The 25873-nt window shown below is 48.8% G+C and overlaps 2 protein-coding genes across 5 annotated transcripts in view; both read left to right on the forward strand.

Annotated features, from left to right (window-relative positions):
* The window catches only part of MYH11 (myosin heavy chain 11), a 116804-nt gene that overhangs the window by 68835 nt on the left and 22096 nt on the right, over nucleotides 1-25873 (forward strand). For all 4 annotated transcript variants that reach the window (XM_070412919.1, XM_070412920.1, XM_070412921.1 and 1 more), the window contains 16 exons: nucleotides 1464-1607; nucleotides 7899-7994; nucleotides 10150-10268; nucleotides 11071-11223; nucleotides 12133-12306; nucleotides 14260-14433; nucleotides 16193-16307; nucleotides 16776-16969; nucleotides 20258-20379; nucleotides 20485-20554; nucleotides 20724-20884; nucleotides 22498-22606; nucleotides 23166-23297; nucleotides 23389-23595; nucleotides 24455-24592; nucleotides 25646-25769. In XM_070412919.1, coding sequence (XP_070269020.1) covers nucleotides 1464-1607; nucleotides 7899-7994; nucleotides 10150-10268; nucleotides 11071-11223; nucleotides 12133-12306; nucleotides 14260-14433; nucleotides 16193-16307; nucleotides 16776-16969; nucleotides 20258-20379; nucleotides 20485-20554; nucleotides 20724-20884; nucleotides 22498-22606; nucleotides 23166-23297; nucleotides 23389-23595; nucleotides 24455-24592; nucleotides 25646-25769 — 2232 coding nt within the window. The remainder of the gene's footprint in view (nucleotides 1-1463; nucleotides 1608-7898; nucleotides 7995-10149; nucleotides 10269-11070; nucleotides 11224-12132; nucleotides 12307-14259; nucleotides 14434-16192; nucleotides 16308-16775; nucleotides 16970-20257; nucleotides 20380-20484; nucleotides 20555-20723; nucleotides 20885-22497; nucleotides 22607-23165; nucleotides 23298-23388; nucleotides 23596-24454; nucleotides 24593-25645; nucleotides 25770-25873) is intronic.
* LOC139009029 (ADP-ribosylation factor-like protein 1) lies at nucleotides 17085-20219 on the forward strand. Its single transcript, XM_070412924.1, has 2 exons — nucleotides 17085-18124; nucleotides 18198-20219. The coding sequence occupies exons 1-2, from the start codon at nucleotides 17983-17985 to the stop codon at nucleotides 18599-18601; spliced, it is 546 nt and encodes a 181-aa protein (XP_070269025.1). The 5' UTR covers nucleotides 17085-17982; the 3' UTR covers nucleotides 18602-20219.

Below are 25873 nucleotides of genomic sequence, written 5' to 3' on the forward strand. Positions count from 1 at the left end.
TTTGGTTGTTTGGTAACTTGGGTTCTAGTTTTGTGCTCTGTTGCTGGTCTTCCCGAAATCAGGTAAGGGTGAAGCTAGCAGCTAAGATTCCCAGGAACCATGTGTATTCTTGATGGTAGATCTTGGAAGAGGTTAGGTGTTGAGAGAAAATAAATTATTTTAAATGTATCCATAGTCTGGATAATGAGGTCTTGGCAGAGACCCAAATTCCTTGTGACTTTAATCAGGCATTTCAGTTAATCCAAGGGCTTGAGTTAACTGGTGTCTTGGGTCAATTTAACCTTGAGCTGATCAAGTAGCTTCCAAGTGACTTGACCCAAGAAAGACCTCTGTTTTAAAATAAAAGTACATATCTCACTGACTTCCCTTCCCAGCCTAATTAAAGGTTGATCTGGAAGAGGACACTTGATGTCTTGGAGGGTGTTATAAAAGCAAGAAAAAGAAGCAGTTATAAATTGGGGGAGAGAAAGGGATGGTGGCTGAGGTACAAAGGTATGTAACCATGACCTTACAGAAAACGATGTTAAATAGATGTAACCATATAAGCAAGGAGTTGGCAAATGTTTTTGCTCAAGGGTCAGGTAGTAAATATTTTAGGCTTTGCAGACCATACGGTTTTGTCACAACTACTCAACTCTGCCTTTGTAGTAGGACAGCAGCCATAGCCAGTAGACCAGGAATAGAAGTGGCTGTGTTCCAATAAAACTTTATGTACAAAAACAACCAGCAGACCAGATTTGCCAACCCCTGACATAAACCTTATCTACTGATTCAACTGGAAATAGTTGGTGGAGAGGGAGGATGGTGTAAGAGAGCTCAGCCTTTATCCACCATGGTAGGAAGGCAATAGATAATATCTAATTTTGACATATTCAGAAATAGCCTATTATATATGATATAGAAACATCACATTACATACAGTAAGCTTATTATATGTAGAGATCATGGTAACTACCAGAAGAAACAGCTAAAAGAGATAAAAGCAGTTATTGTGGGGTAAGGTGAGAGTCGGAGAAGGGGTGGGACAGAGAATGGCATTTTTATTATCAACCTTTTGGTAGTAATTGATTTTAAAAATTCATGTGCATATATGGTTGTATTTTATAAAATTTAATAAATGGACGAATAAAGAGTGATCTAACTTTCCAGACACCTGTGTTCCTGAAGGCAGGGTGCCTTTGGGCAATTGAGATAAAGGTGTCCCTCCTTCTGGGTCAGTGCAATTCCATGTCAGGGGTCATGGCTTAGCCGGTGGAGCCAAGGCTGAATTTCAGGGTACCTGGGGCAGTGCATTACCTGTCCCACTGTAGGAGGCCAGTGGTGACTGGAGAAACTGTCTATGGGATGATGCAGAAGGAAGGGGACAGAAACTGTGATGGTCCAGACCATCTACCAGATTCCAGTCTCCTGTGCAAAGTAGTTGTGTGCCTTCCTGACCACACCCCATCTTCCCCTCCTTCCAGGTGACTTGCTTTTGGAGGGCTTCAGCAACTACACGTTCCTCTCCAATGGCTATGTGCCCATCCCAGCTGCCCAGGACGATGAGATGTTCCAGGAAACCCTGGAGGCCATGGGCATCATGGGCTTCAATGAAGACGAGCAGCTGTGTAAGTCTTCACACCTTGAGACAGGGGCTGGCGAGGGTACCTGGATTCTTGCTCTTGGTTCCACGGGAATCAGTTAGGGACTCTTCTCCGGTCAGGACACATTTCTGTTCTCTGAATTCCCCAATGCCCCTTCCCCCTAAACAAAACAGGAGAATGAAAATGAATATTACTGTAGGTGGTTTGTTGGTGTTTTTAAAAAGTGGCTGCATAAATTAGGGCTCTTTCAGTTACAAGTGACCCAAAATTTCTTCAGCAAAAAGGAAAACGATTCACTCATAGCGCTGAAAAGTTCAGGGACACTGGTTTCAGGTACAGTTAATTCTAGGGGTCCAAAGGTTGTCTCTAGAACCTGGTCTTTCAACAACATTGACTTTAAGTAGGCTGTAGTGTCTTGGCAGCAAAATGGCTGCTGCAGCTCCAGCCCTTAGATCCTCTGGATTTACATCCAACAGAAAAGAGCAGAGTGGATTGTCTGATTGAGTTCCTCAGTGGAGTCTCATTGACTCTTATTGGTTGCCCTAGGGTGATGTTGTTATACCTGAGCTACTCGTAGCCAGGGTTGTGGAAAGCTCTGAGTAGCTTAGGTCTCTGTTATGTTCTTGGACCTGGAGGTAGAGAGGTAGTTGGCTTCCTCAAGAACATGTGGGCAGAGGATATGGGACAGGGAATAATTGAGGTGGTGGGTTTATTTGGGCTCTTCCTGGTAAGCCAGTCTGGTGATAGACCAATATTGATTAACTGGAGGAGGGGGAGTCCCTCAGCCTGGCCTGAGCCCTCTTGCAGTCTGGGACCCCTCGGGGTATGTCTGCCTGCTGGCTTAGGCCAGATCCCCAGGGGGATCGGATATAAGGCAGCAGTCAGACATCCCTCTCACAGCCCGGGGCTCTCACAATCTAGGACCCCTCCCTCTTTACCGCCCGCCTGCAGTGGAGGCCCGAGAGGCTCCCACCACCACCGCTGCACTCACCAGCCGTGAGGGCAGCTTCTGGCTGAGCGGTGCTCCCCCGTGGGAGCACACTGACCACCAGGGGGCAGCTCCTGTGTTGAGTGTCTGCCCCCTGGTGGTCAGTGCGTGTCATAGTGACCGGTTGTTCCACTGTTTGGTTGATTTGCATATTAGGCTTTTATTATATAGGATGTCATCAACCACCGACCAAGAGACACACTTGCCCTTGAGAATAGGGCAGCTCAAAGAGATACTCTTGGTCTCCACACTGTACTTCAAGAAACACTTTTCCTTCTGGGTTAGATGTGCCCCAATGTTCAAGGTTATTCTCTTTTGGGAACACCAGGGCAGGATTGTGGAAAATTTCCCTTCCTTCCCACGCCCCTTCGGAGCCCCAGAATAGCGCTAAGGTTGCTGAAATGCAGCAATAGGGAGGGGCAGTTCCTCTTGAGATAAATTGGGGCCCAGAAAAAGAAGGTTCCATGGGTCAGTTGGCAAATGGACGGTGATTGTGGATTTTGGCCAGGGTTCCATATCAGAATCTAAGGTTAACATCCCTTTCTGAATGACCTGGGCTCTCCAAGAATAATTCATTTTATTTGGGATATGAATCAGTTTTGCTTCTAATCTTTTGCTTTAGACAAATGCAACTAATGATTCAGTACTTGCTATGTGCCAAGCATTTGCTAAATCTGCCCCTCCCTTTTTAATGTACCACATCCAGTTTTATTTGAATAATAAAAAACTGGAACATACTAAAATATTGATTGATAGAGGATTTATTAAATTATTGTTTGACCTTATTAAGTAGAATGATGGGGCTATTTAAATTGTTTTAGAAAAACATTGGCTTATATGGAAATGCTTGTATTTAAAGTGAAGATATCAGGGGACAAAGCAATATACTAAGTGCTTTATATGCATTATTTAATTACAACAACTCTATCAAGTGGCTGCTGTTATCCCAGATTTGCAGAGGAAACTGGGCACAGAGAAGTGAAGGAACTTGCCCAAGGACACACAGCGAGTTACTGGTGGAGCTGGGACTCACCCTCGGGTCTTGTGGACTCCCAAGCCCTATTTTGTGACTTGCTGTGATCTGCGTTTGTCTGTGGGAAGGTGGTTTTTGTCCTTTAAACTCTTAAAATTCTTTGTCAGAGTCATGGTTTGGTACCCAGGGCCGGTGGGAGCCTAGTATATTCTAAAATGCAGACTCACATCATTATTGATGATTCAGAATCCCACCATGAGACATAGTTCCCTTCCCTGCTCCCTTCAATTTTTCGGATGACTTTCAAAGAGAGAGTAGCAGTTTGGCACCTACTAGGTCATCAGCTCTTCTCTGGTACTTGCAAATCTTCCTTTTAACCCCAAGAGTAGAGCCCAGGCCCCGCACCTTGCTAGAATTTGATAACATTTTTTATTGTTATAGTTGCTATGTACTTATGGCAAGGAAAGCTCATTTTTCACTTAAGATAGAGCTAGTTTCCTATTAACATAAATCTAAAGAAAGAGAAGTAAGCGGATGTAAAGAAAAATGTTAAAGAAATAATGGAGCAGATAGTATGCAGGTAGAGCAAGCATTAAGATGAGGGTGTGGGAATGATTGAGGTCCACAGGACATGGACTTAGACTATTTGTACATCAATCCCAGTTATAAATTTAGAGCTGCTCCCAACCCTTCACAAAGAGGCTGAAGGAGAATGGAGGTGGGCATAAGAGGTGAGGCTCGAGCCCTAGAGCTTTAAGGCTCTAGGTGACCATGCCCCTCTGTTTCCCAGAGCTCAGTGGGGGAGGCATACTCGCCCCAGGTCACAGAGAGCTAGCAACAGTGTAGGACTGGAATAATAATCTATGTATATAAAAGCCAAGCAACCGGAACAACCGGTCACTATGATGCATCCGGCTGATCGCCCGCCCCAACTGCCCGTGGCCCCTCCCCCTGGCCGGCCTCGCCCCCGATCCACCCCCTCTTCCCCATTGGCTCCCATGGGGGCAGGCTGCCGACCCCACCCGTGCACGAATTTGTGCACTGGGCCTCTAGTATGACATAATAGCAATAATGTTTATTGAGCACTGACCATGTTTAGGCACATTTAATCCTCATGACAGTCCCATGAGGTGGGAGTTTTTATGGGCCTTCAGATGGCAAAACTTCAGGCCACACAGCTGCTAAGGACAGGCCTGGCCACTGGCCCCCAGACACCCCCAGGCACAGACTAGATCCATTTCCCAGACTTCAGTCATTGATGCTACCTCCGGGTTCCATCTGTATTGTTGGCAGAATATTTCTACAGCTCATCTGCTCTGGGCTTTGTCTTAACAATTTCTGTAAAATCACTAATTGTATGCCTTGGTTTTATTATTTCCAATAAATTAGAATAAATACCTAACTATTAAAATTTTTAGTAAGTTTCTCATGCCACCTAAGATCACCTATCCTGTGTGCCCCTGGCAGTACACGTGCCATGTGTTGGAAACCCACTTTTTATGCCTCAGTAATGAAGAGTGGTATATTAGTTTCCTGTGGCTGCTGTAACAAGTCACCACAAACTGGGTGGCTTAAAGCAATGGGAATTTATTCTCTCTCAGTTCCGGGGGCTGGAAGTCCAAAATCAAGGTTTCAGCAGGGTTGGTTTCTTCTGGAGGCCGTTAGGGAGAATCCAGCCCATGTCTGTCTCCTGGTTCCTGGTGCTCCTCAGCCAGTAGGCACATCACTCCCATCTCAGCCTCTCTTGGCATATCACCTCCCACTGTGCTTCCTCTTGTGTTTTCAGGGCACTTGTCATTGGATTTAGTGCCACCAGGTTAATCCAAGGTGATCTCATTTAAGATACTTAATTAAATCTGCAAAGATCTTTTTTCCATATAAGGTCACATTCAAAGATTCCGGATGGACATATCTTGGGCCGGGTGGGGGGTGGGGTGGCGGGGAGGGGGAGGTACTGTTAAACCCACTACAGGTGGCTGCCATTATTTAGCACCCACTGGGGCAGGCCCCTTGTTGATCATTTCTCCTGACATAAACGTCACGAAGCAGGTGCTACTGTCTCCATCTCCGTTTTGCAGATAGGGAAGCTGAGGCTCAGAGAGGCAGAGCCGGGGTTTGCACTAGGGACTTCATAACTCCCGGGGACCTGTTTTCAACCCCCGCCCTAGGCTGCCTGCCCTCAGCACCCTCGCCATTTCTGTAGCCCCTCCAGTTCGCCACTCTCCTGTCCACCAGCTCTTTCAGTTGGTTCATCTCCTGTGGCCGGAGAGTGGCCGCCGTTCTGTCATGAGCACGTTATCTGTACCAGAACGTGCAAACTGCTGGCTCCTGGACCCACAGGAGAGGTTGGCCTCCACCACATACAAATTTTTAAAAATTGCCTTTTGTTATCTCTGCAAAGATCAGAAGTCTGGCAGCACTGGGCTTGCCTCGCCCATAGCCAAACTTGGATTGGCCAAGCAGTTCCCCTTCAGGCGGAGTTATGGCGCCCAAGAATCCCCACAGTCCCCTTTGTTCATTAGACCAGTGGTTCTCAACTAAGGGGATTGGCTCCCCTGGGGGGATGTCTGCCAGAATCTGGAGACATTTTTGGTTGTCATAACTCTGTAAGGGGAGCACTACTGACATCTAGTGGTTAGAGACCAGGGATGCGGCTAAACATGGTACAGCGATGCCCCTGCAATAGGGCCACAGTTGAGAAACCCTGAGTTAGGCTGCTTCCCTGGGCTCTGCAGGCCTGTCAGCGATCCCTAGTTTAGATCCGCAGTTTACAAGCCATGAGTATAGCACTGGACAGTTTACAAAGCCCCTTTCATACATTATTGGTAAATGAAACTGCCTGAGCAGTGCTTGGTCCACAGCAGTGTTCACATTCTGCAGTGGTGATGGGAGAAAACGGGTGGGTGATCGGCCAGCAGCCAGGCCTTTTGCTGAGCTGGACCTGGGTCTGTAAGGTATGAGGGCAGCTGTTGTGAAGGGCTGTCACCCCAGCTTGGCCCGAGGACCCAGAGAAGGCTGGCACTCTAGAGTTTATTCCTAGAACACAATGATTTCTTCTTGGAAATCCTAGGCAATTTGCACTGAGCCACTCATTTGCATTAATCCTCCATCCATCCATCCAATCATCCATCCATCATTCATCTTCCTTCCATCCATTGTTCCATTCATTCACCCACACATACATACACCAGTCCATCGATTCCTCTGTCCATTATCCATCCATCAATCCATCCATTGATCCGTCACTCATCTTCTTATCTATTATCCATCCATCTCCCCTGCCTCCCCATGTGTATCTGGACCCTGGATTAGGCTTTGGGAATACAAAGATGATAGGACAGTCCCCACTCTCCAGTAATCCATGGTGTTATGGGGTTTCAAACACAGAACCTATTTTAACAGTAACATGGCCTGAGTATGGAGTCGGAAGGATTCAAGGGTCTGGGAACACAGTGTTTTGTCTGGAGTCACCTGGACAACAAGTGGGGGGAAATGTTCCCTTCTTCATCCTACCTTGAGCATCTTGCACACCCAGCCAGTATATGTTGGGAAATATAGAGTTTGGTTTTATTTCTTAAATAGCTTTTATTAACATACAATTTACATGTAGGAGGTTGTATGTGCCATAAGTGTACATTCGATTAATTTTTATAGATTGAACACACCTGTGCAACTAGCTCCCATTTTAAATAAGAGAACACCACCCGCTCCCTTACGTTCCTTCTAGCAGCTTCCCCCAATCAAGAATAATTAATCTGATTCCTAACAGCATAGTTTGCCTGTTCTTGAACTTTTCATAAATGGCCTTATACGGTATGTTCTTGTTGCATTTGGTGTCTTTTTCTTTAGCATTTGTGTTTGTGAGCTACAGCTGTTGTGTTGTTCTTAGTAGTAAATCATTCATTCTCCTTGCTACATAGCAGGGGCAGGGGCTGACAGACGTGTTCTATAAAGGCTAGATAGTAAATATTTTAGCCCATGCAGTTGTACAGTCTCTGTTGCAACTTTTCAACTCTGTCATGGAAGCATGCCAGTGAACGAGTGTGGCTGTGTTTCAATAAAGCTTTATTTAAAATGGCAGGCAATGGACTGGATGTGGTCCCTGGGCTGCAGTTTGCCAACCCCAGCTACCCAGTATGGTATTCTATTGTAGCACACAGTTTTCAGCAGTCATTTGAAAATGTTTTCCCCCCTCATTAGCAGGGGGTTGGGGAAATTTGGCTTTCTCCTGAAAGCTCAGAATTGACTCTCTTTAGGAGAAAGGTGCAGCTGCCCAAGGGTGTTTAGACGCCAGACCTCCAGAGCACCGTGGTGTTGACGGCTGTGTGTTGTCTGCTCTCTCTCCTCCCCGCAGCCATCCTGAAGGTGGTGTCGTCCGTCCTGCAGCTGGGCAATATTGTCTTCAAGAAGGAGAGGAACACGGACCAGGCGTCCATGCCGGACAACACAGGTGGGGCCTCCTCTGCCCAGTAGCTGACGGCGCGGGTGCGGGAGGGAGGGTCACACTCAGTCTCTGGACAAGGTGACTTGGGGCCATCACAAGAGCTCAGCTAAGCTACTTTCACTGACTTCTCTCTTTCTTCACACTTCTCACTGCGGAAGTCCTACGGTGGGAAGTGCTTGAACCAGAGTGTGGGAGGAAAGATCAGGGAGGATCCTGAGGGAGCATCAATTCGAACCCCCCCACACATGTTCTGTTTAACATACTTTCCAGCACGAACTGTATGCCCGGCACCGAGATAGGGAGGGAAGCAAGACAGGGACAGCCATTTCTTACGGCACCTGTGGTCCTGCTGGGGAGACAGACCTCACCCAAGCTTCCCGGCGAACAGTTGCCAGATAAAATAGAAGATGCCCGTTAAACTTGAGTGTCAGATAAACCACAAACACCTCTGATTCTAAGCATGTCCTAGGTAATGTTGGGGGATATACTTCTATATTCTGTATATATTATAATTCTGTAATGTAATTCCAATGTGAAAAAAGGTGTTTGTTGTTTAGCTGACATACAAGTTTAACTGGGCATCCTGTATTTTTTGTGTGTGAATCTGACAAATAAGCAGCATTTTATGTTTTGAAAAGACCGCCCGGCTACCTCCATGCTTGTTGGTGGCTGAGCCAAAAGGATAACGTAGGTTCCCAGCTCAGCTCCCACCGTGGCCCCCACACTAGCCGCAGGCTGCATGTTGTGTTGCTTTTGCAAATCCCCGGAGCTTACCCTCCCTGAGACCTGTCAGAAGTTTCCTGTGTTACACTCCCCAGTACAGCGCATTATAGGACTCCGCACTCTGAGAGAGACCTTCAGGGAAAGAGAAACCCCAAAGCACCCTTGCAAAGAGATGGGGGATCATCCCAAAACCACTCTATTCTATCACCCACCTTGCATGTGCAGACTATCACGCAACACTAGTCTTCATGTTAACGGGGATTTTTTTTTTTTTTTTAGAAAATGCTTTTAAATACAGAAATAGACATATAACAAGAATCCACGAGCCCACCATCCAGAACTGACGTTTGAGAATATTTTCTAATACGGCTTTGTCTTTGAAATGAAACAGAGCAGCATAGATGTGCAGACACAGTGACATCCCTTGTTCTCCCAGCTGCGTTCTCTCCCCGCGCCTCCTGGCAACCACAATTGTTCCTCACTACACACCCTTCAGCCTCATCTGTATACGTTCGCTCACACGTAGTAGAACGGTATAGAAAGTTGCTTTGTGAGTGTTTTTATTTGTATAAATGATATCACACGAAAGATATCATTCTTCGACTTGATTTTTTTCCTATTCTATATTCACCATTGTCTAGATCAGGGTTTCTCAGTAGTGGCAAGACCTAAAGTGACAACCAAAAAAGTTTCCAGACTTTACCAAATGTCCATCCCCTGGGGGCAAAATCACCCCTAGTTGAGAACCACTGGGGGGTGGGGAGAGAGAGAGAGAGAGAGAGAGAGAGAGAGAGAGAGAGAGAGATCATCCTTTAACTGCTATTTGGTGTTCCATCTTATGAAAATACCATGGTATGTTTGTCTGCTCCCATATGAATGGATTTAAGGTGTTTCCAATATTTTGTCACTACAAACAAGGCTGAAGGACGTCTCTTGGAAGCATTCATGGAATAGTTGACTATATGTCAGGCCCTTTCCATATCTTACCTCATTTAACCCTGTTACAACCCCACAGAGCACCAAATAGCTGACTCTTTCTACAAGCCAAGAAAAACAAGACTCCAGGAAGTTGAAAGCCTTTTCCATAATCACCTGGCTAGGACGTGGGAAGGGGCGAGGGCTTGAACCTGGAACATTCGGCAGTTGGAGCATACCTCCATCCCAGCCTGTCATAGCCTCTGAGCGATACATTGGGGGTGGGGTGACGGATCACAGCAGTTCTTAGGACTTCTTTATGCTGTGTTCACTGCTTATGTGTTACACTCCCCAACATGGCAAGTTATGGGAATCCATCTCTCCAAAACAACAATAACAACAACCACCGAAAAACAACAACAACCCAAAACACACCAATGTCTATGCAAATATCCATGTGATGTGTTTAGTCCCCAAGCCTTCTCTTTGTGATGCACTTAATATGCTTGTTTTCTCCACCCAGCTGCTCAGAAAGTCTGTCACCTCATGGGAATTAATGTGACGGATTTCACCAGAGCCGTCCTCACCCCACGTATAAAAGTCGGGCGTGATGTGGTACAGAAAGCTCAGACAAAAGAACAGGTAAGGATGCGCTTGCTCTTTATTCCTGCAGGATCTCACATCCAGCCAGCCAGCCAGCCAGCCAGCCATTACCCAGCCATGCATTTATCCATATGTTCATCCATCTATTCATCTCTCCACTCATCCATTCATTTATCCATCCATCCATCTATTCATCTACCCACTTATCCACTCATTCATCCCTTCATTTCTCCATCCATGCATTCATCTATCTGTTCACATTGTGTCCATCCATCCATCATTTATCCATCCATTCACCCATCCACCTATCCACTTACTCATCCATTCATTTATCTTTCCATCCATGTTTTCACCCATTTATATGTTATCAATCCATTCATCCATCTTCCCTTCCCTCTGTCCATATCTTCGTCCCTCATCTATCCAATACTAGAACATTCAAAGTCCCCCGTCAGGTTTTGAAAACACAACACTGAACAAGAACAGCAGAGTCCCTCACCCATGACCTCATCTTGATCTCTTAGTTGTAGGGACCAGGCCTGACCTAAGAGATTTTGAAATGCCTATGTGCCCTTTCTAGAGGCAGGACTGACCACCTCTGCATGGCCCCTCTGTGCCAGGTCCCTCTCACAGGGAGTGTTTACTTATCCCAAGTCATTCCTTAGGTCTGAGCTGGCTATCCCTCACTGTTGCTTTCTGTAGAGATGGGACCATTTCCTTTTTTGTTGGCTTTTTAAGGACTTACTATAAGTAGGAGAAGAATAAAACTCTGAGCCATCAGCTGGGTTCATGTGAAAACGCAGCCCATGGGCGTAACCGTGTTCCCTCGCTCCCCCCACAGGCAGACTTTGCCATGGAGGCTCTGGCCAAGGCCACGTATGAGCGCCTTTTCCGCTGGATACTCAGCCGTGTGAACAAAGCCCTGGACAAGACCCACCGGCAAGGGGCTTCGTTCCTGGGAATCCTGGACATTGCTGGATTTGAGATCTTTGAGGTACAGTGTGGTGGGATGACAGCAGCCATGGACGTGGCTCTCCGGGGTGAAGCTTCCCCTCGGAGAATGCGTCATTTTGGAGAAAGGCAGGCAGATGGCTACTGTAGGGTGGGAGGCTGACCTTGAGGGTGGAAGAGACAGAAATCCAGCAGGGGATGCATTGGTTTGTGAAACTGAGAAGGCCCCCGTCAGACAAGTGGGACCTGGTCCCCTGCCATCTCCCACCTGGACCCTGTTCTCACACAGACTCCCCTCCTGGTGGCAAGATCACTGCCACCGCTCTCAACGGCCTCTCGGCAGCCTTGGCAGCTGCAGCCAGTTCCAGCTGTTTACCACAGTCCCAGCCAGTTCTCACTGAAATCTTGGCATTGAGTCTCATAGACTCAGACTCCCCGGGGTTGGGCCACTGGTGACCTTAGAGCCAAGCACTATTTCCAGGGTCTTGCCTTAGTTCATGTGGTGCCGCATGGCTACTGGATCTCACAGCCATGGGTTAGAGGGACATTCTCAATGAGAGGGGAAGGCTGGAGATTGACAGATATTCCCAAGCCTATCTACTCCCTCTCCGAGCCTCGGTTTCTACATCTGCAAAATGGGGGTGATAAAATACCTTACACGGTTATTCTTTCCACAAATCATTGTGCAGATGGAGGAGATACGCATCCTGAAAGCAATGTGTATGTAGACCACGTGACAGGAGAGTGGGTCCATTTTGCCAGCCCCCCATGACCTGTAGGCAGCCGTTGTTGGGGCCTAAGCCCTCTCGGGGTGCTGAAATGGCAGCGCGGGCTCTGGTGGAAAGGGTGTCAGGCCCTGAGGCTCTCTTCAGGGCGGAGCTTCTCTTCAGGGCCCTGAGCCCCCTGCCTTCATCCATGATGCTCACGGGCCCCCTCGCTGTCCTGTGCTCAGGTGAACTCCTTCGAGCAGCTGTGCATCAACTACACCAACGAGAAGCTGCAGCAGCTCTTCAACCACACCATGTTCATCCTGGAGCAGGAGGAGTACCAGCGCGAGGGCATCGAGTGGAACTTCATCGACTTCGGGCTCGACCTGCAGCCCTGCATCGAGCTCATCGAGCGGCCGGTGAGGGCCCACGTCACACTCGCATGCGCGTGTGACCTCCTGCGGCGGCATGTGGACCCTGCCCGCTCCGCATGTGCACGCTTCCCCCAGCACTGAGTCCTTGTGGGCTCAGTCACACTTTCCCTTACCCCACATTTTAAAGCAAAGGTATTTTCTTTTTTTATTTCTCTTTTCCTCCCTCCCTTCCTTCCTCTTTCCTTCCCCTCCCTTCCCCTCCCTTCCTCCCCCTCTTTCCCATTCATTTATATACAAAGTCAGGAGTCTTTGTTTTGTTCACGGATGTATCCCAAACTCCTAGAACCATGCATGTAGTAGATGCCCAATAGATAATTGTTGAATGACTATTTACTGAGCACCTACTATGTGCTGGGCCCGTCTTTGGGGGTTAGGGATGTAACCGTGAATGAGATGAACTTGGTCCCTGCCCTCCTGGAGGAGCGGGCAATAGAGCCAGACAAACAAAGCAAGTGAACCATCCTGATAAAGCCAGAGTGGAGAATGACTGCACAGAGTAGGGGGAAGCACTTCCTAATTCTGAGTCCAAAAGGTGAAGACCATTCCAGCAGAATGAATGGCATTTGCAAATAAGGCTGTGCTCTTGACATCTTAGTTTAGACTGCCTCCCACAGGGAAGCACTTTACTAAAAGGAATCCTGAGGTGAATCTATATATATAAAAGGCTAAGTGTCCATCTGTCTGACCGGTAGCTATGACGTGCACTGACCACCAGGGGGCAGACGCTTAATGCAGGAGCTGCCATGATGCACACTGGTCATTTAAAAATAAACGGCACCACGGACCTGGCGCCGACAAACCAACACTTGACAAACCAACACTCGGCTTCCCCCAGGTGGGATACAGGTCCCACCACCACCCCAGAACGACACCCCACCAAATCGCAGCCAATGCTGCCAAGATCCCATGGCGCAAAATGCGGCCCACAGCCCAGCCCAGCCCAGAAATGGTCGCTGTGGGTGCCGGGTAATGACGTCACGTAGCAACACCCGGCCTCCTCTCCCTAGCAACTAGCCTCCTTGGAGTTTCTTCAGCCCAGGAACCCTATTTGCTTTATAGCCAGATGCAAACATTTTACACTTTAACCAAATGTTTGTGAAGCGTTTTCCCATGCCTCATCTCATTTGATCCTCACAGAATTCCTGGAGTAGGTAGATAGGAGACTCAGTAGAATCCTATTTTCTTTTCATTAGCAGGAAAAAGGAGATTTAGAAAGTTTAGAAACTTGACCCAACTGAAAAGAAGTAAGAAATGGTGGAACTTGAAAATGACTTCAGGTTTTCTCACTGCACAGAATATAGTCAAACACGGCTGCAGTTAAATATTTTACCCTTTGTTCTCTTTGCGTGATCTACAATAATAATCTGCTTCATGTTGATATTTACTGCTGTGTTTGCTGACAATTACCTGAAAGAGAAGTTGGGGTGCTTCACTGGGCTGGAAAAAGTTTAGCTAAATCAGAAAGCAGGTCTAATTAAGCAAGTTTATTCTATATCTATAAAAGGCTAAGTTCACTGGCGCATGCGTGATTCATATGAAGCTCTCGCCGGCGCCAATCGCATGGGTGTGTTTTGATCTGTCATTGTCAATCGTGAATTTGGTTGACGCTTCTATATAGAAAGGGTGAATAGCGATATTAAAATATTTCTTCTAATTAATTCCCTTTCAATGTTCACGAATCCGTGCACCAGCACACTAGTGTATTTATAAAGGTGTGAAATCTTTGTGATGTTGCATGTCCCCAATGCTGGTCCATTGGACACATGGTAATTTGGGAATATATTTCGCAGGGAGGGGACCAAAATAAAGAGGGTGTAAATCCGTCTTTATATGTAGGCAGATTTGGTATGAGAGCTAGGGAGCTGCCTGTGCGTGTGTTTGGATGGCAAGCCTGAGGCTTGAGCCCTGGCTGTGATCTGCCCTGCTTGTCCTCCACAGAACAACCCTCCAGGTGTGCTCGCCCTGCTGGACGAGGAGTGCTGGTTCCCCAAAGCCACAGACAAGTCCTTCGTGGAGAAGCTGTGCTCAGAGCAGGGCAACCACCCCAAGTTCCAGAAGCCCAAGCAGCTCAAGGACAAAACTGAGTTCTCCATCATCCACTATGCTGGGAAGGTACCCACTGCGTGTGCCAGGGGTCTGTCTGTCCCGGGGACCTCAGGAGGGATGCCAGAGCAAGAGCAGCTTGGGAATGGCAGAACCTAAAGGCATCTGATGTAAATCAAATCCCAAGCAAGGCTATTTATGATTGTTGTCTAAGTGTCTGGAGGGAACAAGATAAATATATATATATATATATAAAATCCAACCATGGTGGCCAGCTAGTTCTTTCTTGTATAGACTCTAAATCCTTCCTGCTGCAGGGTAAACCCAGCAGGAAGAGCCAACCAGAATGGAGTGACCAATAAACCCAATTTTGGGTTCACAAGAATCTCCTTTATCATGGCCTTGGGTTTGCCATTGGCAGCCTATTCCGTCCAGAGAAATCTGTGATGGTGTCACCTTGTCGTTGTCAACTCCTCTTCTTCCTCCTCCTCCTCCTCCTTCTCTCCATCATCATCATCATCATCATCATCATCATGCTTCATGGCTGTTAATGTACAGAACCTTCCCCTGTGCCTCCTGGGTAATTTAGAAAGACATAACTTGGTTTGGCTTACAGAATCTTAGAGCATTTTTATTGATGCTCCAGAATCCCCACTGCATCATGGGAACAGGCAATGCCCTAAGTCAGGGGTTGGAAAACTATAGTCCATGCACCAAATCTGACCCACAGCCTGTTTTTGTAAATAAAGCTTTATTGGCACCCATTTGGTTACATAACATCTGTGGCTGTCTTTATGCTATAACGATAGAGTTGAGTGGCTGTGACAGACAGTATGGCCTGCAAAACTGAAAATCTGGGCCTTTACAAAAAAAGTTTGCCAGCTCCTACCCTGTCCTCAAGAGAGCATCATTCCTTTAGGCACAGAGAGATAATGCTTTTCTTTTCCCCACTTCACAGGTGGTTTCTTTTTAGTCCTCTTTCAGATCAGGCCTGGCCATCACCATAACAACCCACATCCCATAAGAACCCACCAGAGATATTTTACGAGTTGCTTCCATGTCATAGTCACAATCATAAAATAAAGGCTTGCCCTGGCTGGTTTTTCTCAGTGGTTAGAGCATCGGCCCATGTACCTGGGTTGCAGGTTCAATCCCTGGCCCCAGTCGGGGCGCATGCAGGAGGTAACCTATCGATGTGTTTCTCTCACATTGATGTTTCTCTCCCTCTCTCTCTCCTTCCCTCCCTTATACTCTCAAAAAAAAAATCAATGGAAAAAATATTCTCAGGTGAGGATTAACAAAAATAAATAATGAAAAATAAATAAAGTGAAGGCTTTGGCCACGGTCAGTATTCGAGTTGGGAATTTACATCCATGTATCAAAATCTCCCAGTTACAAAACATATGTTCATCAGAGAGAGGAGAAGAGGTCCGCAAACTTAATTTAAAAATTGGAATTGTTGTCGAGCCTTCTCTAGATGAGGGAGAACGTTCATGTGAGGGAGACATTTACCATCAGCCAAGCTCTTCACCACTCGGAGGGCAACCGGCATCATCCCAGGCTCTGGAGGCTGCCAGAGAAGGGTTATTAGGAGAATGCAAGGAATAGAGACAAGGCCTTCCAGCAGTGGCTGCCATTGGCTGGTGCCCTACTGTGCGCAGGGCCCTTTAAAGTCCTGATCTGCTGGTCTCTTCGTTGGAGTTAGGGATTCTCACCATGGCAGCTGCTAATGTCATTTCCTCGCTGACCTTGGACGATCTGGGAGGGAAACGGGAGGACTCCGGCCCTGCCCTTAGTTCATAACTGACCGGAGGGTGGCTCTTGGCAGGTGGACTACAATGCGGCTGCCTGGCTGACCAAGAACATGGACCCGCTGAATGACAATGTGACTGCCCTCCTCAACGCCTCTTCAGACAAGTTTGTGGCCGACCTGTGGAAGGACGGTAAGGCCCCACCTGCTGGAGCTGGAGAGCTGGGCACCAGAGTCCCCCCCTCCTCCAGCTGCCCCCAATGCCCACACCTGCTCCCAGGAGGGGCGGCCACATGGGGCTGCAGGAGAGGGCCATGTTGGCAGGTGCTAGTGACATCTTGTTGACACATTCAAGCACCTCAGAGCCCCTTAACCCCATACCTGGGCCCCAGGGAGAAGGTCTGCGATCAGGGCAGATGGAGGAAGTAGCGTCTGAGGCACGATGAGTAAGAGTGCCCCATCCAGAATCAGAAAGACTGAACTCCTGTCTCACCCCTGCCACACACTTTCCGTCACTTGGGAGCTCTCAGATTCCCCAAGTAGATAATAGCTGGAAAGCAATCCCCTTACCTAGTGCTAGAGGGAAGGCATTGGCAGCAGAGAGAAGAATGGGGGCCCTGGGTGGGCCAGAGGCTGATGCCGCCCTCAATGTGCCCCCCAGTGGACCGTATCGTGGGGCTGGACCAGATGGCCAAGATGACGGAGAGCTCGCTGCCCAGCGCCTCCAAGACCAAGAAGGGCATGTTCCGCACGGTGGGGCAGCTGTACAAGGAGCAGCTGGGGAAGCTGATGACCACGCTGCGCAACACCACGCCCAACTTCGTGCGCTGCATCATCCCCAACCACGAGAAGAGGGTGAGGCCGCCCACTGGCTGCTGCTGCTGAGGGGTGGGGTGGGGTGGTCAGAACATCCCCCGGGGACATCACCAGGTCTACAGGGAATGGGGAAGGCAGGCAGGGGTAGAGGGGCAAGAAGAAAGCCTGACCCCCCACCCCACCCCAAGGGCTCCATCTGACATGATGGAAGGTTGGCTGAATTTGGGGTCCATTCCCCATCCTGGAGGCCAAAGAAGACAGGGAGGAAGGGAGACTGTGTCCAGACACTTGCAGCCCTGGAGTTGCTGTACAAGGTATCAGATCACCACGAATTCATCATTCCAGATGATGTTTCCTGAGTTCCTGCCTGTGCTGGGGAGACAGTGCTGGATAAGTTGTAGTCCTCACCTGCAGATTTCTTGTAGTCTAGGGCAGGGGTGCTCAGCTGGGGGCAGTTGTGCCCCTACCCAGGGGACATCTGGCCCCGTCTGGGGACATTTGTGGTTGTCATACCTGGGAGGGGATGACTACAGGCACCCAGTGTGTAGGGGCCAGGTCTGTGCTAAACATCCCACAGTGCGCAGGGCATCCCACGACAGAGAAGGATCCTACCCAGTGTGTCAGTAGTGCTCAGGTGGCGGGAGATCCGTGGGCAAGGCAGACACACAAGCTGGTAACCATGGTGCAATGTGCTAAATTATGAGAACTCCAAGCAGCGGGGGCTCCCTCTCCAGCTCCTCAAGGCTGAGAGGAAGCTTCCTAGAGAATGTGCATGTTGAGACGCATCAACTTGGTGAAGTGGAGGGGAGGCTGGGGAGGGCATCCTAGGCAGAGGGACCAGTACAACAAAAATGTGGAGGTAGGCCGCTCGCTCCCGCCCACGCCGGGTGGCCGACGTGGAAGTTGCTGGCTGACGAGGCTTCCAGGGAAACCGCCTCCGAGCCACCGGAGGCCGAGACGAGCGGAGGTGGCGGCACCGGGGATCCAGTAGAGTCGCTGCCGAGGCCGAGGCCTGTGACTACCGATCGACGAGGGCGGACAGGCGCTTCATCATGGGTGGCTTTTTCTCAAGTATATTTTCGAGTCTATTTGGAACCCGGGAAATGAGGATTTTAATTTTGGGATTAGATGGAGCAGGAAAAACTACAATTTTGTACAGATTACAGGTTGGAGAGGTTGTTACTATTATTCCTAAATCTCAATTAGATTGGATACTTTGAAGGTAGAATGCATTAGTGTCTACATAAACTACTGATTTATCTTCCAGCCATTGGATTTAATGTTGAGACGGTAACATACAAGAACCTTAAATTTCAAGTCTGGGATTTAGGAGGACAGACCAGTATCAGGCCATACTGGAGATGTTATTATTCAAACACAGATGCCGTCATTTATGTAGTAGACAGTTGTGACCGAGATCGAATTGGCATTTCCAAATCAGAGTTAGTTGCCATGCTGGAGGAAGAAGAGCTGAGAAAAGCCATTTTGGTGGTATTTGCAAATAAGCAGGACATGGAACAGGCTATGACTCCCTCAGAGATGGCAAATTCACTTGGGTTACCTGCCTTGAAGGACCGAAAATGGCAAATATTCAAAACTTCAGCAACCAAAGGCACTGGCCTTGATGAGGCAATGGAATGGTTAGTTGAAGCATTAAAGAGCAGGCAGTAATCCAATCAGTTCTCCTTCTGAAATGAAGACCACATCCCATGTCCCTTTGGAAATAGTTAAGTGTGCTTCACACTACTAAATGTTAAAGCTGTGTGTGATTGTTGGCATATACTGAACTGACTACACATTTGTAATAAATATAAAAAATAAGTATTTGGTTGGAAGGATAGCTCATCTTGAATGAACCAACTGACTGGTCTGTATGATGTAAAATATTCCTTCCTTGCTTTCTTGTATTATTAAGGTATATATTCTATTTGTGTGGAATTCTTATTCAAATACAGTCCTATTAAAAAATGCACTCTTATCAAGGGGGAAAAACCCTATTTTTGAATGAGTGGTTACAGATTGTTTATATAAACACTAATAAATATCTTAGCTCAGATTTTTTCCCTCTAAAATGAATTAATCTTTTCCAAAAAGTAGACTCAATAGGGTAGTCTAGGAACACAGTGTGAGTAATACAGTTTCATTTGCTCAGTAACCACTTTATTTAAACTGTTTCATTTAAAAGCTTTTGGTTATAGGCAAGAAGTTGAAATAATTATTTTGATAGTTAACGTCACTGATGTATCTGTAATTGTTATTTTATAGTACTTTATAGTTGAAAAAAAATTCAATGTATATTGATACCTGGTCAATTTTTACAAGAACCCTGTGATGTAGATAGGACGGATTGTAATGTAATGTTTTCGTTTTATGGACGTGTTGAGTCTTGGGTTGATAGCTTGGCTTGCCCAACTGCTAGTAAGCTGGGAGCCAGGCTCAAAGTGAGACTTCAGGGTCAGAAGCTTGTCCCATGAACTACACCATATGTAAGTTCAAATGATATAACTCCCTACATTAAATTATGCTAACTGAAGTAGACTACATTCAAAATAATGCCTGTAAATTTATCTGTCCATACTAGTAGAGGTAGTAAAACAGTTCTAAATGGTTATATTTGATGAATTCACAACACATTAAAAATAGTCACATTGAAGGAAATAAAGATATATTTTAAGAAGCATTGTAAAAAAAAAAATGTGGAGGTAACAAATGAAGCATCTCGGCAAGAAAACGCTAGGTAGGTGGTTGCATGTTGATGTGTGATGGTGTGAGGCAGGGATTGGGAAGAGCTGGGGCTGAACAGTATTGGGGGCTAGATCGGGGAGTTCCTGTGGGTGGACCAGAGCCTGGCCTTCCTTCTGTGATACCACTGGGGCTTTAAAAGCAGGGGTATGTCATGATCAGGTTTACACCTTAGAAACCAAATGAGGGGATGATAGGAGAGGCAGGGCTGGGGGTGAGAAGACCAGGTAGGAGGCTGTGGTGGGCTTTGTCTGGGCAGGAGAAGATGGTGGCGAGTGGATGGCAGTGACGATGGCCAATGGAGAGAAGTGGGTGGATTGGGAGATACTCGGGAGGTGGGAGCTTTAGAACTGGTGATGGACAGGAAGTGAGGAAGAGGAAGGTGACAAAGAAGAAGCCCCAGTGTCCAGCTAGGTGATGCTAGTGCCACCAAGTACAAGAGAGAGATCACCTGAACCCTAAGCTGAGACCTCACCGGGTTGATCCTGGTGGCCTGGTGAGGGGGGTCACCCAGGCCTGAGACTCCGGGCTTGCTGCTCCCTGAGTCCCAGCCCCGGTGGCCCATCCCCCTTTCCACCTTTGCAGTCCGGCAAGCTGGATGCCTTTCTGGTGCTGGAGCAGCTGCGGTGCAACGGGGTGCTAGAAGGCATCCGCATCTGCCGCCAGGGCTTCCCCAACAGGATCGTCTTCCAGGAGTTCCGCCAACGGTGAGCCCGCCAGGGCAGGCACCGGTGGGGCAGTGGGTGAGCAGGTGGTGGAGGGAGGGATGCTGGAGAGGCGCTCGGTTGGTGACTTCTCTCCTGTGTCTCAAGCTACGAGATCCTGGCCGCGAATGCCATTCCCAAAGGCTTCATGGACGGGAAGCAGGCCTGCATCCTCATGGTGAGCCTCGCCCCACCCCGCCCTGCCCCGGAAATCCAGCTGCAGCCCTCCCCGGCTCTGGTGGCACTGCCAGGAGCTGCTTTGGGTGTGACCTCCCTGACACAGTGCTTAACCCCTGGCCACATGGCACAGCTGAGAATGGGAACTCTTGTCTTCCTTCCTTCTGCAGATCAAAGCCCTAGAACTCGACCCCAACTTGTACAGGATCGGGCAGAGCAAAATCTTCTTCAGAACCGGGGTCCTGGCCCACCTGGAAGAGGAGCGAGACTTGAAGATCACCGACGTCATCATGGCTTTCCAGGCCATGTGTCGAGGCTACCTGGCCAGAAAGTAAGGACCCGCCTACTGTCACCTCCTCACACACACAGATGGGAGACACACACTTTCAGGGAGCTTGCTGGCCTCATGTTCTTTTTTTTTTAAAGTATATTTTTATTGACTTAAGAGAATAAGGGATAGGGGGAGAGAGAGAGATAGAAACATCGATGAGAGAGAATCATTAATCGGCTGCCTCCTGCACGCCCCACACTGGGGATAAAACCTGCCACCCAGGCATGTGCCCTGACCTGGAATTGAACGTGACCTTCTGGTTCATAGGTCGACACTCAACCTCTGAGCCACACCTGCCGGGCTGGCCACATGTTGTGATTCCCTGACTCTCATAGGCCATTTGCTTTCAGATGCGCCACTGATTGGATGGCAGTGTTTTCTTGGGGGGAAGAAATGCTACCGTTTAATATAAGCACTGGTTATGAGGGCAGGCGGGAAGGTTAAGACCATGACTCTAGAGCGTTAGACCTCAGTTCTCATCCTGGCTCCCCCACCTATTTGCTGATGGGCCTTGGGCAAGTTACTCGACCTTTCTGAGCCTCAGGTCTCTCCACTGGAAAATAGCATATTCATTCGTGCCTCGTGGAATTGTTTACGAGGCGTCAGGGAAATACTTCCTGGAAAGGGTTGAGAACAGTGCCTGGTTATCATCTTGGAAGTGTGAGACTATGAGTAGGTACCCGAGGAAAGAGTCTTTGGCTGTATCTATAGCCTTGTGTCCAGATGGGGTTCATCAGGCAGGGTCTTGGAAGGTCTGATGCCCCTTCTGTTTTGGGAAGCCTGGGGCCATGTGCAGGCCAGGGTCCTTGAAAGTTACACCTTCTGGTGGCAGGAACTGGTGGAGCCGCTCTGTCCGGGGTTATGTCATCATGAATGAAGGCTCCTGCTGTCATCTGCAGAGCCCTGATTGTGTCAAGCTGATTCAGTGCCAAGGGGACCCAAGATGGTCAAGGCCAGATCTAGGGAACTCTTGGTCCAGGGACAGACCTAGCTTAAGTTTCATAATTCTGTTACCACCCCAACCCCCAACCCGCCTCCAGACTACTGAGGGCAGTTTTATTCTTCAAGTTCACCCACGTTCAAGATGGCAGAGAGAAGAGGATTGTGCTCACTGTTCATGGTTTCTCAAACCTAACAGCCCTTAAACAGGAAGCGTGCTAGTTCTAGGTCAGGTTTGAGGTTTCTAAAATACACCTGAGGAAGGAATAGGTTTGTCAGACACTCAGCTTTGAGGAAGACATGGCACAGCTGGGAGTGAGAAGGGTTCCCCTAGGAATGATGTAGCAGGGACCGATTTCCTCGATGTTTGGATCACAGCTCTGGTTCCAGGGTATTGTGTGAGCCTTGGGTCTCCCTTGCCGGCTGGGAAAGGCTCTTGTCTCCATATTATCTGAGTGGTCTGTGCCGAGACAGTATCCCTGTGCTGATGCTCAGAGCCCCTGGAAGAACCTGAGCTGGAGAAAAGAGGCGTTGTCCTCATGCAGGTCACAAAATCACAAGCAAAACCATCGCGTCTTGCTTTCAGGATGCTGCAGGGTGGGATGCTGGGACCACAAAGTGAGACATGTGTCGGGTGACCAGGGCTTCTCACGGCTCCCTGCCCCTCCCCCCAGGGCCTTTGCCAAGAGGCAGCAGCAGCTGACGGCCATGAAGGTGATTCAGAGGAACTGTGCCGCCTACCTCAAGCTGCGCAACTGGCAGTGGTGGAGGCTCTTCACCAAGGTGAGTGCTCTGGCCCCACCCAGCTCTCAGGACCCCCAGCCCTGGTTCTTCACTCCAGATGCTCCAGATGTGGGACTGGAGATGGTTGTCAGTGGGTGTGCAGCTGAGAGCTTGAGATAAAACCTGGCCTGTTGGTGATGCTCCAGGCAGGCCTGTCTCTGGTGCATCCGATGAAGGCCCACCCTCCTTGGCACCTGGGTTACAGCCATGACCTTAACACAGATCCGGAGAATTTCATCACCATAAGGATCCCTCACAGTGCCCTTCGATAACCATGCCCATTTCTTTTCTAGCCACACCTACTTTCTTCCATAGCCACACCCATTTCCTTCATAGCCCTAAGTCTAGAATGTTTAGAAGCATCCCTGGCCTCTGCCCACTAGATGCCGGGAGCACCCCCTGCCCCAGTTGTGACAGCTGAAACTGTCTCCAGAAATTGCCACACGTCCCCTTGGGGTGGGGTAAAATTGTCCCTGGCTGAGAAGCACTGATCTGCTTTTATTACAAGATTGTATCCCTTTTGCCATGAAAATAAATGCTGCGCTGACTGTGTGTGCAGGTGAAGCCCCTGCTGCAGGTGACGCGGCAGGAGGAGGAGATGCAGGCCAAGGAGGATGAGCTGCAGAAGACCAAGGAGCGGCAGCAGAAGGCAGAGAGCGAGCTCAAGGAGCTGGAGCAGAAGCACTCGCAGGTGCTTGGCAGGGAGCGTGACGGGGGCTGCGAGGGAGGCAGGATGCCTGTTCCTGGGGGACTCACTGGCCGCCTCCCACCCCTGTGTGCAGCTGGCCGAGGAGAAGAACCTGCTGCAGGAGCAGCTGCAGGCAGAGACGGAGCTATACGCTGAGGCCGAGGAGATGCGGGTCCGTCTGGCAGCCAAGAAGCAGGAGCTGGAGGAGATCCTGCATGAGATGGAGGCCCGCCTGGAGGAGGAGGAAGACCGGGGCCAGCAGCTGCAGGCAGAGAGGAAGAAGATGGCCCAGCAGATGCTGGTAAGGCACTGGAGGGGCTGACCATCCCTGCAGGCAGGCCTGTGCGGCCCATCTGATGATATATGTCCCCATTGCACAGATAAAGAGACTAAGGCTTGGGAGGGAACAGCCATCTGTGCACACAGGTCTCCCTGAAGCCCGCTCTGCTCTGCCCTGCCTTTCGCGTGCTTTTATTTTTTCTTCTAATAGCAGCTGTGTGTGAGGGGTAATTATATTGGTGCAGACAAAACACCCAAAATAAACATTGATTTCACATAGTTAGGAATCTGACAGTGGCTTCGCTAGATGGGTCTGGCTTAGCATCTCTCATGAAGTTACAGTCAAGATGTCAGCTGGGCTGCAGTCATCTGAAGGCTTGACTAGGGCTGGAGGACCCACTTCTACGTGACTCAGTCATGTGGCTGTAGTTCCTCACCTTGTGAGCTTCTCCACATGGCTGCTTGAGTGTCCTCACAACTTGGCAGCTGGCTTCCCCCAGGAGTGAGTCGGGAGAGGAGAGAGCAGGGGAGGAAGGCACAGTGCCTTTTATAGCCTGATTGCTGATGTTACACTCCATCACTTCCTCTTGATTTTATTTGTTAGAAGCAAGTCACTAAGCCCTGCCCACACTCAAGGGGAGAGGAATTAGGCTCCATCTTGGAAAGGAAGAGTATAATTGGTGGACGCACTTTAAAACCACCATGGTGCCTACTCTCCCCATTTTATAGATGAGGGGTCTGAGGCTCCGTGAAGCAAACCTTAATTTCCAATGAAAGGAGACTGCAGAGCACTGGGGTCATCAGGCCCAGCCTGTGTCAGTCAGTCCCCAGGGCTCCAGGAGAGTGACTTTTAAACAAGGCTGTGATTCTTTTCCCACAAGGACCTGGAGGAACAGCTGGAGGAGGAGGAAGCTGCGAGGCAGAAGCTACAACTTGAGAAGGTCACGGCCGAGGCCAAGATCAAGAAACTGGAGGATGACATCCTGGTCATGGATGATCAGAACAACAAACTGTCAAAAGTGAGTGGGGTCGAGCATCTGCATTCCAATGACAGGCTCACCCGGGACAAGGATTTCAGATGATGTTTCTGTTTTCGCCAAATGAAAGGTATTGAAGGCCAAGCAAAGGTTTCTCTCTGACAGGGTGGCTTTGTGACCGCCCTGTGGATGCAGGTGTGCCATGGACTGGGTCCTGGCAGGATCACCAGCACCAGGGCTGCCACGGAGCAAGTCTCAGCAGCACCATGACCAATGGAGCCCCCAAGGTGTGCAAAGGAGGCCAAGGTGCCTGAGTCCCTGGGCCCTCTCCCACATTCTCATGGGCCCCCTCCAGTTAGGGACAGGGTGACCAGCTGTCCTGATTTGCCTGGGATGGAGGGGCTTCTGGGATGTGGAACTTCCAGCACCAAAAGCGGAAAAGTCCCAGTGCCAAACAGGATGAATCGGTCACCCTCGTTGGTAACTTCTAACCAGTTCCACGGAGGGCAGGCTCCTTTTAGTTCTTTCAGCCAGATGTCAGCAGGGCACCTCCATGAGCCAGGCCCCGTTAGGTGCAGGGCGTGTGTGGTGAGAGAGGACCATGCCCTTGTGGGGCTTATATTCTAGTGTTACAGCAAATAGATCATCACACACATAACTGTTAATAACCATTGTGATCAGGGTTCTGAAGGGAGGGAGGTTATTCAGGGAAGGCTTCCTGGAGGAAGTGGCATGTAAGTGGAAACCTAAAGACTGAGGTGCAGTTACAGGGAGAGGAGGTGGAGGAGCACCCCAGGCAGATGGCTCCATCTGGGCAAAGGCTCTGAGGCAGGAAAGAGCTGGCATGTGATAGGAAGGGAACGAGGGCCCCATTGGCTGGCACATTGACGTATGAGAGGCATAGTGACGTGAGATGAGAAGTGGTGGACTTTTGAAAATTAAGGAACTTCTCTTCACCGTTTCAAACTCGAGGCTGTATTTGGTTATCATGTGGGTTTTCAACTATTTATCTGGAAATCACTAAAAGTGAGACATAGATCCTGGAAGGAAAAAAAAAAAAAGACTAATGGTGCTTCTTTTTCTTTCCCCAAAAAGGAGCGAAAACTCCTTGAAGAGAGGATTAGTGACTTAACGACAAATCTTGCAGAAGAGGAAGAAAAGGCCAAGAACCTCACCAAGCTGAAAAATAAGCACGAATCTATGATTTCAGAACTGGAAGGTAAACCGGCTACCCGAAGCAGCTTTGAACCGGTATTTAAAAACTAGGGAAATCAGAGAGGAAATTCAGAATGGCAGATTATTTCAAGAGAGGCAAGTCCTCTC

This window comes from Myotis yumanensis, unplaced genomic scaffold, assembly GCF_028538775.1.
Source record: "Myotis yumanensis isolate MYYU_CA2020_CCGP unplaced genomic scaffold, mMyoYum1.0.hap1 SCAF_4, whole genome shotgun sequence".
Taxonomy (NCBI): Eukaryota; Metazoa; Chordata; class Mammalia; order Chiroptera; family Vespertilionidae; genus Myotis; species Myotis yumanensis.

Coding starts and splice junctions, on each gene's coding strand:
- LOC139009029 (XM_070412924.1), top strand. CDS start 17,983: ATGGGTGGCTTTTTCTCAAGTATATTTTCGAGTCTATTTGGAACCCGG. Junction 18,125..18,197: donor GGTTGTTACTATTATTCCTA/AATCTCAATTAG, acceptor TTTATCTTCCAG/CCATTGGATTTAATGTTGAG.